The 15,133-nt window shown below is 40.3% G+C and overlaps 1 protein-coding gene across 1 annotated transcript; it reads right to left on the bottom strand.

Moving 5' to 3' along the window:
- Positions 1 to 29: 29 nt before the first annotated feature.
- LOC140314087 (tripartite motif-containing protein 3-like) lies at positions 30 to 14,226 on the bottom strand. Its single transcript, XM_072392123.1, has 13 exons — positions 14,054 to 14,226; positions 6,527 to 6,697; positions 5,994 to 6,234; positions 5,656 to 5,807; positions 5,377 to 5,557; positions 4,533 to 5,262; positions 4,151 to 4,254; positions 3,898 to 4,065; positions 3,645 to 3,813; positions 3,038 to 3,097; positions 2,732 to 2,802; positions 2,236 to 2,376; positions 30 to 2,146 (listed from the first exon to the last, which is right to left on the bottom strand). Exons 2-13 carry the CDS (start codon positions 6,670 to 6,672, stop codon positions 1,994 to 1,996), a joined length of 2,316 nt encoding a protein of 771 aa, XP_072248224.1. The 5' UTR covers positions 6,673 to 6,697; positions 14,054 to 14,226; the 3' UTR covers positions 30 to 1,993.
- Positions 14,227 to 15,133: the final 907 nt, after the last annotated feature.

Raw genomic sequence — 15,133 nt, 5'->3', positions numbered from 1 at the left:
AATGGGTAGTCACATTAATTTACAACAGCTCAGTAAACCATGTGCTTTTATTACCAGTGCATATTCAGAAAGAAAACAAAATAATGGGTTTGGTGAAATACTTTAGACACATCTAAAAAAGATGAGCAATTGACTTTTAAAAGGTGTCTTTGCTCCTGTTTGGCAACAAGTCAAACAACAGATCAAGTGCGTGAAAAAACATCAGCTTCCTGGCTGACTTAACTGTTAGTAATTGAGTTATACTAAAGCCCTGTAACACCACAGTGTGGAGGGCTAATGTTGGTGTTTAGATGTTAAACACAGTGTTGTGGACAATTAAGTCAGACCAGGGGCCTGTCCTGAACACAACCATTCTCTTTTCTGCTGTGGCACAACGTTTTCTTCTGAAATCATACAAAATGAACAAAAGGGGGAGCAAGAGTAGCAACAGCTTAACCGGTTCATGAGTCCGTGCTTTGGAGTCATGGCTTGGCATAGTGCAGGCAGGAACTCAGGGCTAAGAGATAGATAGCTTACGAATATATCATGGAGTGTTCACTAGCCGATGGCATCTACTAAATGGTCATACATTAGTTTCCTGTGAAGCCACAAAATAACAAACACTGTAAAACAGAATTCATATTCCATCTTCATGATTTTAGTAATCTGTGATTCAGACTATATTTGTACAAATGAACAGTTTTCTCACAAAGCAATAAATGTGGCCCTCTCATTAATGTGTTTATGAAATTAATAATATCTGATATTGTTTCACTGACACTGTAATCAAATTTGGATGGATTTCCTGAGATATGTGTATTATTTCTGGTAAGGTGGTAGCACTTTAGTGGACAACAGTAAAAAAAAAAAAAGTATTAAAGGCTAGACAATCAATTCAATTCTTCAACCTAACACTGCTTATAAGCAAAGAAACTTAATAAACTATGTTTTTCGTTGGCATCCAAAATTAAAACAAAGATGAAGATGTAGCTTTGGAAACCAGCTGCCCATCTGCACAAATGATTATCTACGTTTTCAGGATGTTGGTGGATACTGAATTCTGCTTTAAGGGGAACTTTCCCCTTAAATATGTGAAATAAAAAATAAAAAAGAAATAAAGGAAAAAAAGCACATAAAAATTTAGAAAAATAATTTGTAAATGCTGAGCTAGTACAAAATAAAATAAATTAGCATTTTCAACTGTTTTTACCCTTCAAACAATCATAAACAAAATAATTATTGTGCTGCTTACATAAGCATTAAAACGACACTCTTTTCTGTAAATTGTGTGCTGGGTGTGTTTCAAGAGCCCACTCTTTAACAGCTGCCAAACACATAATTAAAATCCTGGAATCCTTCATCCTCCGCTGCTCTCTGAATAAGCAAAAGACTGTGTTTCAAATAATAGCACATACATACAGAGTGATCTAATATACACAATATACATTCATGTATATACATTACATACAGCAAATCAATGCACAGATGGTGGTGACATTTTTATGTGAGTTGCCAGTAAATGAGAAACTTTACATTTCATTGCTGGAGAAGCATAGCACTGTTCATTTCACTGTAAGCATTAACTAGCTCATGGTAAAAGCAAATGATGGGTACACTGTGTTGTTGCTTAAGTATTTAGAAAAATCAAACTTCATGCATCTGGTCAAGTTATGGCTGATTAAATACTTCAGTCTATCACCTAAAGTGTCAGGTCTTACAGAAATTCTAGTTTGATAATATCATCAATGTGTACGATGCACAAAAATGCCTTTGTAACCTGTCCAAAACGAGTCCATTTGTTTATGTCATTATTTGTCCCAAGGATGCTACATTATTCAAATTGAAAAATCCACTTTCAATACACATCATAAAGGTAAAATGAGTTGACAACTATATCTGGAAAATATGCTGATGTGCACATCAAAAGGCTGTGCTGGAAATATCATTGCACCCTGTGGAATACATTGGCTGTGTCGTCAGTGCTTGTAGTGGTGGAGACGGCTGCCTTAGGTCTCTACTGCAGGTAGCGGTAGACTTTAAAGCAGTGGTTCCCGGAGTCTGCCACTGCCACATGGCCATCAGATGTAAGAGCCAAGCCCTGAGGGCCATAAAGTGGGTCAGCTGACGTGTTAATGTAGGAGAGGAAAGACCCTGAGCTGTCGAACACCTAGAGTATAGAAGGACAGGTTGAAAGTTATTGACAATCTCAAAAAGCTGATTTCTGCACTCAGTGAAATCTATTTTTGTCAAGCTAACCTGGATCCGACTGTTGCCCCAATCAGCCACAATAATATTTCCATTGGCATCAACAGCCACTCCCGTTGGAGCATTGAACTGGCCATTCCCCTCACCATGGGAGCCAAATTTAAAGAGGAACTCCCCATCTGCATTGTACACCTGTCACCAAGATTAAATATGAAAAATAATAAGAGAAAGACACTTACTCGCATAAAGGAAAACATGGATACCAAAACAGTATTGAAAGTGCATTGCTAAAATGAAGCCAGTCAGGCAAACCAGCTACAAGCCTTCTGTTCATCATTCGTCTGCCTTTCCTTGATATACTAATACCAAGTATTTTAAACTGCAGTTTTGCTTGTACAACAGGATAAGCATGACAAAGCAAAGGAGGGTCCCAGTAACACCAGCCAGTCAAATGTACACACATACCTTTCTCTAATCCATTTATTCATAAAACTTCCAGTGCAAGTTAACTTTAATAAATAATGTGCAAACTTGAAGCAAGCCCTACCTTGACTGAGTGATTGTGAAAGTCTGTTACAACAATCTCATTTTTGTTATTTACTGCCACAAAGTGAGGACCTGAAAACAGGAAAGGGGACAGAGCGGTAAAGAGTAACTATGAGTCACATACTGCTGTACAACATACAAGAGGAAGTTCCACACTATTTTCAGACTTTGACAACAGGACACAAAATGGTCACAGAGAGAGTTGACGTTGGACAACACGTGAGACATGACAGAGCCGATGAAGCGACACGTAGATAGAAGAAAGATTTTTTTCTCCGTTCACACTCACAGTGAATAAATTACTTACTGAAAACAGGGCCAGATTTACTAAGCTTTGATTCCAGTGCAATGTTTGCACCACTTTTCTCTAAAAGAAAAGAAAAGGTCCAAGTGAGAAATTAAACTGAAAGAAGGGTGAGTTACAGCTTAAATGAGACTGCAGAGCTGAAGTCCCATCTCAAAGAGAATCCAGTAACACAAGCAAATTATTGTTAATCCAAAATCTGATTGAGAGGCACAGATAAAAATCACATTGTTTCATGCATTAAAAGGAATCATGAATTTATGCCTCTTCCAGTATCAGCTGTTTTGTACTGAGATGATTGGCTGCACATGTACAATTTAGGGTGATCTGTGAAACAATGGCAACAACAAAGGATCAGTAACTGTGTTTTGTTGTCTGTAAGTAAGCAGGAAGCTGTACATGCAGACACTAGTTGGACTCTAAATTAAAGGGTGTACAAAAACATGCTGATCGCCAAAAACATTCCTGAAAAGGAAAAAGAATCTGTAAATCTGGCCCAGTCAAATGCCTTGATACATGCTGCTTCATTTAATGTGGATACCAATCTCTTCCTGTAAGAAACAATGACAACATGATCACACTGTGTGTTGCTTGTAAGAGCGCACATTACCTGCAAAGTGCCTGTCTGAGGTTCCTCTAGCTCCAAACTTTGTCACCAGCTTCCCATTAGATTGGAAGATAAAGACGCAGCAAGCTTTGTTATCAACTGTGATGATATGACCATTCTTATCCACAGCCACACCTTTGGGTCCCATCAATCTTCCAGCACCGATTTTATTCTGTGGCACCCGAGAAAAGTTTGGTCATTCAGATCTTCAGTTTCCAGACTAATGTGGTTGCTTTCTCTGTGTCACAGTTCTTACCTTGAACTTGCCATCTGAAGAGAAGATGCTAATCCATCTATTGTCGTAATCAGCCACAATTATGTCGCCATTCATATCTACTGTTACTCCTGTGGGGCGCTGCAGCTGTCCCGGGGACCGACCCCTTACCCCAAACCTCATCTTAAACAGGCCATCATTAGAGAATACCTACAATCAAGGGAAGTTATTTACTCTAAAATCCAAAAGATGACTTTTTTTCTTTCTTTTTTTTCAGAGAATGATCGACAGTAACCTGTATGCACTGGTTGTTGCTGTCTGCCACCACAATCCGCCCATTACTGGAGGCTGATATGCCTTGAAGGTTTGTAAATTCTCCTTTGTCTCGTCCTCTTGTTCCTGAAATATAAGAAAATAATCAGAGTACAACTGCACATCTGTCCTGCTGCATAATGTGTCGGATCCTTTTCAATACATTTAGCTTTTGTTTTGTGTTTTACAGTCTAACATAGGTCTTACAGTCTTACAAAAGTAAACCACTAAAGCATTCTCTGCATTGTGAGCCATGATCCAACCAATCTAAAGATACGACTCAAAGTGTTCAGCTGAGAAAAACGTCGTGCAGCTCGGTAATTAGTATCTACAGTTAATAGGAATGCTAACAGTTATTCACCCACCAACTCTGTAGATCAGCTCATCCTCTATTGGATTTTCCTTTTTCTTGGTGGTGCTGTACATGCTGGAGGGCCTGCGCACAGCCTTCTGTCGAACATGACCTCCTCCTCCGCTCGGGGACTTCACTCTTCTCTTCACGTCTTCTGGTGACTGCAGGACATCTGACGGCTTGACAGCACGCAAACGGAACGGACTCCCCCTCACAGGCTGTTCATATAACAGCAAGGAGAAGGTGAATTCTCCCTCAGACCGGATGGTATAGCCAACCTCGTAGGTGCCGTTTTTGTTGTCCACCACTTCAGCTTCGGTGCACACCCTATCTGCTGAGATAATCTCTGCCCTAAGAGCAGCATTTCCAGTTTTCACTAGTTCTCCATCCTTGTCTTTAGTGGTAACTGTGATGGTGGTGTGCTGGCCAACCAGTGCATGTCGCAGGCCTTCACCGGTGGCAACACTAGTGTGGCCTACAGCTCCTGTTGTGATGAGGACTCCCAGGTTCTGAATGGAGCGCCTCAATCCATCCGTCTCTACCTGGCATTCAAGGTGTCCATTTTCGTGAGGATTCTCAGGAAAGGTATGTCTCGCCAAAGCACTGACTCGCTCACCCATTTGCTTCTGGACCAGTAGGACTTCAGTGGCACTGCCATGGCTAAGGGCATGCTCTGTGAAGTTGCAGCTGCTTTGAATGTTCTCTTTGCCCTGAAGCAAAGAGGTTAGCTGAGTTTGAAGCACCTAAAAATGTCCAAAGACACAGAGACAGACTGTAAGCATAGTTTGTGCTGAAATGTGAAATATCACTGCATTTTCATCTCTTTCATCGAGATGATTAAGAAAAAGATCTCTGACCTTCTGCTTCGTGCTGCAGATGTTTTCCACTTCAGTAATAAGAGCAGTCTTGCGTTGGTGTAAGGCTCTCTCCAGCTCATCAAAAGTATTACTGATTTCAGTCACTGCCTCATTTTTCCTCTCTGTTAGTTGCTTGGAGATGTCATTCACAAGCTCAATGGCAGCTGTCAGTTGAGGTAGTCTGGCAGAAGAAAGATAAATACAGGGTAAATCGTTCTTTCTCCGTTTTTCCAAAGGCATTTACCAACAGAATATTGATGAAATCGCTGAAAGTTATACCTGTTGCGCACAGTATCCAGCTGACTTTTGAGAGCTGACTTATGCTGCTCCAGCACATCCCTCAGAGGAACTGTCACATGTTCTCTGTGTTCTCCTTCTGTACACTCCAGACACATGGCTGTCTCACATGACTCGCAGTAAAACTCCATCACCTGCAGGTGGTGCAGTGGAGCACATAAAAAAAAGAACTTCACATATCTAAAAATCATATTTATACATATATATATATATATATATATATATATATATGGGTTCCTCTATCATTTGGCATAACTGTCATGAATTTGTAATGTGATGATTCTCACCCACTATTTAACACTCATATTATTTTGGCTTACCTTGCCCTCATGATTGGGGCAAGAAAGGGGCTGACAGGTTGTTGCTGAATTGGCTGACTCAAGTACATTGCATGCCTCGGGTTGGCTGCACTGTGGGTCTCGCTGTAACACCTCCATTAGGTTTGTGATAAAGAAGTTGTTCTGTAGGGCTGCCACACCCTTCTCGGGCAGGATTGAAGTCTGTCTGCAGACTGGACAGGATAGTGTCAAAGACTGGGGAGGGATGTAGTTCTGTAGACATCTACAATAGGAAAAGACGGTAATAAAATTAGTTGGTGGTATAGAGCTGTGATCAAGTACTTGTGTCAGGCTCAGAATGCTGTAAATGTGATCTCATTGGTTACAGCTTTTACTGAGCACAAGGACAGAGGACTTTACAGTGCAGTTAAGTTTAGAATTTATGATGAAACTTAGACTGTACCTTGGTTTTTTCTCTAAATGCATGTTAATCATTTTACAGTCATATTGTTCTTAGTATGTCATTTTATAAAAGGCTCTATGAAAAAAATCTGACTGAATGATTCAGAGCTTACTTCTCACAGAAAGTGTGCAGACAGGGCAGAACCTTGGGGTTGTGATAATGGTCTAAACAGATGCTACAGACCAGGAACTGCTTGTCTATCTGCCTGACCACAGGGCTGGTGCTGCCGGTCTCACGCTTAGCCATAATGACAGACATTCAAAGGGGGAAGGGACCTCTTAACCTGGACACATAAGATAGAAAAAACAGAGGAAAGGTTAGGAAATCCTTGAGGAAACATTCAAACAGAGTGAAGTGGGTGTATTTGTTTAAGCAAACTAAGGAAGAAATGAGTCATAATGCTTATAACATCATAAAAACTTCTCTGAATCCTGAAACGCCAACATTTCATTTCGTCCCTCTGCAAACTATGTCAGTAATGTGAGCTTTTCAGCAAATAGTCATTTGACTTTTTTGGTTAAGTTAACACAGTGGAGGGAAAATGCATGTGATCAACACCGCAGGGTAGAACTATCAGTCATGCAAACTATGCTCTCAAGATGACCCAACATGCCTGTGCTAAGAGTGGCCTGCATAAACATGTGAACAGAAAACACTGGGAAGCATCCTGTGTTTAATTTCTGGCAATATTCTAACATACACTGTGTCAGTTTCATTATTTAGTTGAATTCCAGACCAGTGGATGTCCTGTTAGCTCTCAGATGACATAGTTACAGTCACATGAAACTGTATCACTGGGACGAGCACAGATTAACTCAGCGTGTCTATGATATGTCATACATCTGTCATTTTGTATGTAAGCACATTCAAGGATTAAATAATGTCCAAAAACACAGACATGCTATGACATGCTAAATATGACCAACAAGCATGCATATGCATATTGCATATGCTGTATTATACTGCTCACATATAAGCCAGTAGTTTACAGTTTTAGAGAAAAGGAAGACAAAACATACTCAACCGGCATATAGGTACCTTATTTTTGGTAACCAGAAAGCCTCTAATTTGACCGAGTTAGATTTGGTTGATAATACCCTTGCACAGATGCTGATGCAATCATCCTCTAAGAGACTCCATGAAAATTAAACTCATCTGAATAGATAATGATGCTAATATAATGAATTTTATACAAGACAACTGTAGATTTCACAACCATCATGTTTAACTTAATGCAAATGCAACTTAAAAAAATAAACTAAAATGCCATCCATCCATCCTCTATACCCGCTTAATCCGTGGGTCGGGTCACGGGGGGGCTGGAGCCTATCCCAGCGGTCATCGGGCGAGAGGCGGGGTACACCCTGGACAGGTCTAAACTAAAATGCGAACCTAAATATTGTAAAAATTGCGTCAGAATTCAGTGAATCATCAGGAAATGCCCATCATTATTAGCTGTGAACTGTGCATTGACAAATGCATCTATGGCCCTTTTCTTTGAGAGTAAGAGAAGGAAAGAGGAAGCTTTGAAATACCACACCCCAAATTCCTTCTAGTTCCTTCCCTTGACTCCAAGCAGGCTGAGTTCAGGAACCACCTGTCTGTCTGTTGAGTGGGGGGGGGGTTCTCGGTAAGCTGGGCTGCCTGTCTCACATGAGCAAGCAGACTTCATGCAGCTGTCCCTCTCTGCGGCACAGACCAGTAAGCTCTAACAATAGCATTCCAGCTCTGCTCACAGCTAAACACCCCGCATATCCTTCCCTACCATGTTGTTTCCTTTTTTTTATGCAGCCATTTTTTCTTCCCTCTTTAAATTGTATGAATGTAGATATAGCATCTGCAAGCCTCATGTCAACCACAGAAATCTTGTAAGAGATTCCATTGTTGCTGCTTCCCACGTGATTGGAAGGCCTCTGCAGAGCCCTTTCACTGTCCACACAACAGGCCTTTGCCCAACCCTCCATGCCTCCCCCATCCCTCGACTCCCCTAAAAGGCCCTCCCCTCCCTGTGCTTCTTCCTTCTGCATAGACTGAACTGTAGCAGCTGAACAGTGACATCAGGAGGAAGCTGGATGAGCCAAAGCCTTCAGGCTCCTCCCCTCTTGGCTGGCTGGCCACTGGCTTTGGGATTGCAACAGTCTCCCCCGCCTTTACTTCCCTCCCTCCCTGCCTGCCTGTTCTCCCAGCAGCCCGCCATGGCTCAGTTACTCCCACTTGCCTCACCACGGAAAGATGATCTTGCTTAAAAAAAAATCTTGTTGACAACAGTCCTTAGAAGGTGTTTGTATACATAGAGAAAACAACCGAATCATGGCAGATGATAAGAAGCATACTAAGTTGTATCTCATAGCTTGAAATTTCTCTTTTATTCTAAAATAAACATACCTCAAAATCTTAATAACACTAATCAATCTACAAAAAAACAAACAAACGGCGAACACAAAAAAAGGCGAAATACTGAACATAACATTGAAATATCAGATGTAATAACAGTGATATCAGAGCACAAACTAGAAACTAACAATCTGCACTGACCCCTAATGTCTGAGGGTGCATGAGTTCAGATATCTACGGCAAGGCTTCGTCATGGGAAATACATGATCAGCATTTCATATTTTAGGTCAGTTATCCCTGTCAGTGTGCTACCATGTTTTCTCACATTGTCCTGTATATGCCATTGAAATCCATGTTGCTTGCAGAAATCCACAGAATGTGAATGGTTGCGAGTTCAGCTGTATTTCTGCAAAGTATCACTTGCCACTCTCACCCTGCATTACAGCTAAGTGGCTTAATGTCCTCCTGCAGGGTCAGGCCCCGTCTGCCATCTAGATTACCGAGTCTCCCAGATTCAGATGACACCACCATGTCCAGTCAACTCAAATTAGTGTAAAAGCCTCATGTGCACATAAAATATTATGTGACTGGCAATGGTTCTCCATCCACCAGATGTTACAAAGGTATTCCATGAGTGAGATAAGTTGTTTGCGTGCTTAACGTCTTTCTCCTCAAGTCAGGCATGTCATGTATAAATGGTCTAATTGGATTTTATCAACATGAGCTCATAATTACAGTAAACAGTGCCCTTGGTTTAAACTGCCAGGACTTCGTCTGCAGCTAGGCATGACAATGGAGCCAAAGCCAAATGTTATCTTGTTTTTGTGTGATTCTGAAGATAAATTGAAACAAATCATAACTCAGTAAAAACAGATGTATGTTGGTCATTTCTCTACTTTGCAAAAAAATTTAAAAATTAAGTTAATGAAAGGACTTATGGGGGTGCATGGTGCTGGTTCAAACCTCAATTAGCCTTTCCGTGGGGAGTTTGTATGTTCTTCCCAGGGCATGCGCAGGTTCTCTATGGCTTCCTCCCACCATCCAAAAGCATGCATGTTAGGTTAATTGGTGTCTCTAAATTGACCCTTGGAGAGAGTCCGAGTGTGCACGTTTTTTTATCTTGTTTGCTTCGTGTCCCTGTGATGGACTGGCGACCAGGGTCCTGGATAGGCTCCAGCAGCCACCTGACTCTGAATTGGATTAAGTTGGCATAGAAAATGGATCGATGGATGAAAGAAATAATGAAGTGGATGGAATGACTTATGGGGGTGTGGTGGTTAGTACTGTCACATCACAGCAGGAAGGGTCCTGGTTTGGTATAAACACCAATCATTGAAATCAATTCATATCTATCATCTTAATAAGTATATTTTCGTGGTAGATCAAATGCATGCAAAGTTGCATATTAAGTAATAAAACTTTTTTGTTTGTTTGTTTCACTGTTGCACGTCTCATATATATGTCTACAACTATCATACAGTACTGATTAGATCCCACTGAAAGTTGAAAAATGGTGAAAAGATCAATTCGAAACTGCCCCTTTAAGGAGAATACCATTTGCAGATTATGAATCATTCCTTTTGCTTGACTTCTCAAGATTCCAGGATGTGTGTGCTTCTAGGGCCATAAAAAGCATTTTCCGAATCTCTTCCTCTTCCCTTGTTTGAGCAAGAAGCAAGTGTCCTTTCTCCCAACAACATCCAGTGTTTTAAATCTGTGTAAGTGTGTATCACTGTATTTTCTGCTACTTTGTTAGATTACTTGCATCGTTATTTGGAATAGATCCTCTATGGTTGATTTATCCTCCAGTGATAATGGCTGTACCATGTATGTGAAACAGCAGCTTTTAGACTTCAGTATATGTACACGTTGTATACGTTGACTGTGTAGAGGACTGATGAACATTGGTAAAACTCTACTGAGGTCAGAGGTGTTGGCCCTTGATGTGCTGTCAAGATTGTGTTTAAATATAGACTGTAGTTTATGTTTCCAACCACTTGCTCCCATGTCTTAAATCAGTAATTATTTCTGCACTGCCTGAGCCGTTTTTAGTTTTAGGAAACGTAGCAGTATGTTGCAAAAAAATATCTGCAAGTCAGACAGAGGGGAAGAGAAGACAGGTTTAAGTGAGAAACACAGCTTAGTAGCAGACTTTAATGGAGCTTTACCACAGGAGCTATTCATGAAATATTTGAACTGCTTTCTACATCAATGAAAGTATCATATGTCAGATGCACTGCTGAAAATATTTGTTGGACTTTAAACTGTTACTGTTACGTTTCAAAAGCATTCAGATTTTTCCTCATAAGGCAGCAAACTGATAAGAAATACCTGATGGATTCTAATTCAGATATTCAGAAGCAGGTCAAGCATGACAGATTGCATTCCCTTGTTTGCATTACCAACAGCAATCCAGAGCCCGAGCAATGTTTAGAAATACAAGAATTTTTCATTTCAGTGCTAAGAGGCAACTTAGGGGGCAGCAAGAATGCCTGGCTCTATGATGACTCATCAATAATCACTATTCACATAATACAGAAACTTCTTCCCAAGCTAACAAGCTCTTCTTCACTGCATCAGATGAAGGAATCCGTCTCAATGCAATCAATCTCTGTCAGAACCGTCACAGCAGTGAATGTTAGGTTGCTCTAATGAGAGAAAACAGCGTGCGGCACGTTGGATTAGGCTCCTGTGAACATAAGATACTATTTGAGCTACTATTATTATGTTATGTCATTTTTATTGAGTTAATCTGAGTTAGATAGTCATATTGATGTGTCCTTTAATCTCTTTTTACTTTTTTTTCTTTAAGTGCAAGTAGTGACTGAACCTGTGAAACCTTTAAATGTATTACCAAATTGTCTTTTCTTTTCTGTTTGCAGCCATCAGATTGATGAGCTCTGACAATTACTAAGTGGAGACAAAATGAGCACATCATGTCAGAAGGTGTGCTTCTCCTGGCAATGATAAACATTGGCAGAAGACTATGCGGCATGCAGGCAGTGTCTGCAGGCACAACATGCAATGCAGAATTTACGAAAGGTCGATCAGTGCACAAGCAGTGCCTGCAGTGCTTATTTACCTGCAGTAAGAGCAGCAATATACTGCAAATGTGGGTTCTCATATCGTGACTCTGATGTCACATTTATGTTCTGTGCTGGGGAAAACCTCTTCACATGGTTCTCTGATCACCAGTGCTCATTGGAAGCACTATGATGCATTGATTAGGTATGAAAAGTGAATGTACAGACTGTAAAATTAAATCTGACAGCTTGATAATGTGCGACTGCACAAAAAGTTCTGGATAAGGCGTTGATAGTCTCTACGAGGTACATCGACCATAATAAGGAACAAAATCAAAATATTGTGAGAAGTGTGATTTTTTTAAAACTATTTTTTAAATAATTTACTTTGCATTGTTCTTAGTTTTATCACCAAGATTCGTACGGCGAATAGGCATATACACTATGTAAACATATGGTTATGCTATATGCTCCATTCACTATGAAGAACCTTACATTCAAATTGAGTTGCTAAATTTGAAGAAGACACAAATCATTATGATTGCACCCCTTTGAGCATTTATGGTGAGGATTCCTTCTGAAAAATATTGATGTCTAGCTCAAAATGAAAAACATTGCTTTGCAGCCAATAAAAGTAAAAAAGTAAATAACTTTGAAATATCATTTTACAGTCTATCTTGATGTATAATGTTTGATGTGACTGTATCATTTTTGATTTTATAACAGTACATATACAATGAACTAAAATTGCCATCAAACAGTGAAAATGGCCCACAAAAATGATCGGAGAAAGTCCTAAAGACCCATTATGATCATCTGTTGTGTAGAATTGCTCTCTTTGAAGTTATTACATGCCGTCTAAAAGGCTAATATTATTGCACTACAATTAGGTTACGGTTAGAAGTCATGAAGATTGGTAAGATGAGTTTCAGAAAGATTATAACTTGATTACAATAGAGCAATGTACTGGATTATTTAAACTGATATGGAAATCAGTTCTGTTTGTCTCTTATGGTTTGACTGTAGTATATAGAATATATACTACATTCTATATCATAGTATGAATATATGAATATATGTATGTATACACATATGTTGTCAGCATCATTATCCTCTTTAACTATGAAAAAGAGATGATTGATAGATTAGAAATATTTTTCAGTTTGAGTTCTCTCTCTCTCTCTATATATATATATATATATATTTAATATATACAAACATACATACTGTGAGATCAATTACTCACTGTGAGTATGTGTACGTTTCTATGTATATATCTAACTAACCTGGCTATCATATCTTTTGCATGGGTGCAGAAGGTATTGATTTTGACAACATGTAGAGTCTGTGTTGCATCTCTTGTACTGCCACGTCTGCTTTGATCAAATCCACATTCAAAGGTCACACTGAATCTGGTGACAGGCGACAATTTAAGCCCTGCTCCCGTTTGTCTACACTTCTACAAACTGATACAATAACCCTTGCTGAGAAACCTGCCCTCTGGCACAGCATCCAGGACGGTCTGGCAACCTCTCAATGACCCAGTGCAAGCAGCCAGTTGTGTGAAACCAGCTCTGTTAGCTGCATTGATTGAAATAATTTACACAATGATTAACTATGTTCAAGAACAAAGATAAGTCTATATGGGCCCACAAAACTATCAGCCCCCAGTCAAGGCCAGGGGTGTAAGAATGATGCGTCGCTGCAGTCAATGACTGACATAAGCAAGCAAGATGCTGATTCACATGTGCCTCAGGGAGCTTCCAAGCAGGCCACTCCACACAAATTCAGATCAGAAAAGCAATAGAAAAAAACCTGATCCTCTACACAAAAGAGCATCGTTGCTTGATTACAAAGCCCAGCCCTCATACTGCAGCAGAGATGCCCACCTGCCTCAGAGCCGGCAGCCAGCTTGGAGCTAAAATGGAGAAGTGTGTGGGCTGGTTGAGGAAGCATTAAAGAATCAGAGTGCATTATCGTAACAGTAGGTCTCAAAAAAAGAATTAAACCAAATCATTTTACAAAATGTTTGTCTTTGGATGTAATGTTAGGTAATGTTGAAAAATACAGTGTAGCGAAGAAGGAACCATCACAGCAGATGAGAACAGCCCCTCTGTGCAATTACCAATGCACAGATGCTCGTCGGGATAGGGTTATCTATTATTAATTTGCTGTTACTCTGGTCATTATATTATCGCGGACGCCAGATATCCGCACAAACGAGACGAGAAAACAGAAATCCGATCAAACTAAAATAAGTGAAAGGCTTAGACTGTACTCACATTAACTCCCAGCAGGAGGGTCTGGAGTGTCAGCATTGCAGGCTGTAAAGAAAGCTTCCCATTGTCAGTATCCCAATCCTCAACAACAGAATCCACAGACAGGGCGGCAGAAAGGAAAGGGCAGGGTCTGTCTGGGAGAAGACGGGGACAGTAAGGAAGAGGACAGAGAAAGGAAGGGACTAGGGGCGCGGCTTACATGCAGTATTGGTGGAACAGCCGGTGGGAGGAGTTGAAGAATCCAATAGTGTCTGGAGGGGGCAGGGAATATGCGAGAGTGGTGATGTCTAAGGGTCTGACTGTAGGAGAAGTCTTTCTGGTGCAAAGGGGTTTGGCTTCTTTAGTAACCACCCAATACCCTTAAAAGGACAAAGGATGCAATATATTCAATATAAGCTTTGAATTGTTAGGATGCAAATGTTTGTGGAACATAAAGACAAAAGGAACACGTTTCTGGATGAAACAAAGAGTTTCACAGTTGGTTTGGTTGTACTGCCTCCAGAAGACCTAGTTTTTTTCAATTTTAGCCATAAACAGTGAAACTGTTAATTACAGTGTTCAGTGTATGATGGCAGAAAGTTGTGAAGGTTTGGGGCAAGTCTTGGGGAGTTGTTTTGGTGGAAGTCAGGAGCGTGGAGTCAGTATGTTGTGCATGGTCCACACTGTGAATGAGAGAAAATGGCACTGTATTCAGATGTGTTCGACTGTGTCTGTGGAAGCTGTGGTAGTGCAGAGTGATGTTTGTTGGGGGTGGGGCTCAGGGTGAGGGGCAAACAGTCATCTTTTGGTTTTATTCTGCAAGGTGGAGTTGCCATGGAGACTGCTTCCAGTTTAGTCAAGATGGCTGCTGCAGTCTGGTATCAGCAGCAAGCACACATACACAGCGTGGGTCTCACTGACAGGGCTGGCATTGCCTTGATATATCTAAATGTTTCTGCAACATACCAATAAACAAAACTCTTATATTTGTCATCACATAATTGCATTACAGTATGATAAGTCAAATTTACTTTGAATAAATCATTATTTCAATATCCTGGGCCTTTCTTCGATTGATCTGTGTTTTCATGACTGGAATTACCT

The sequence above is a fragment of the Leuresthes tenuis genome, unplaced genomic scaffold (assembly GCF_036924035.1).
Source record: "Leuresthes tenuis unplaced genomic scaffold, fLeuTen1.0.hap1 SCAF_9, whole genome shotgun sequence".
NCBI lineage: Eukaryota > Metazoa > Chordata > Actinopteri > Atheriniformes > Atherinopsidae > Leuresthes > Leuresthes tenuis.
The sequence above is the reverse complement of the archived record's forward strand: the minus strand, read 5'-3'. Positions and strand labels throughout refer to the sequence as shown.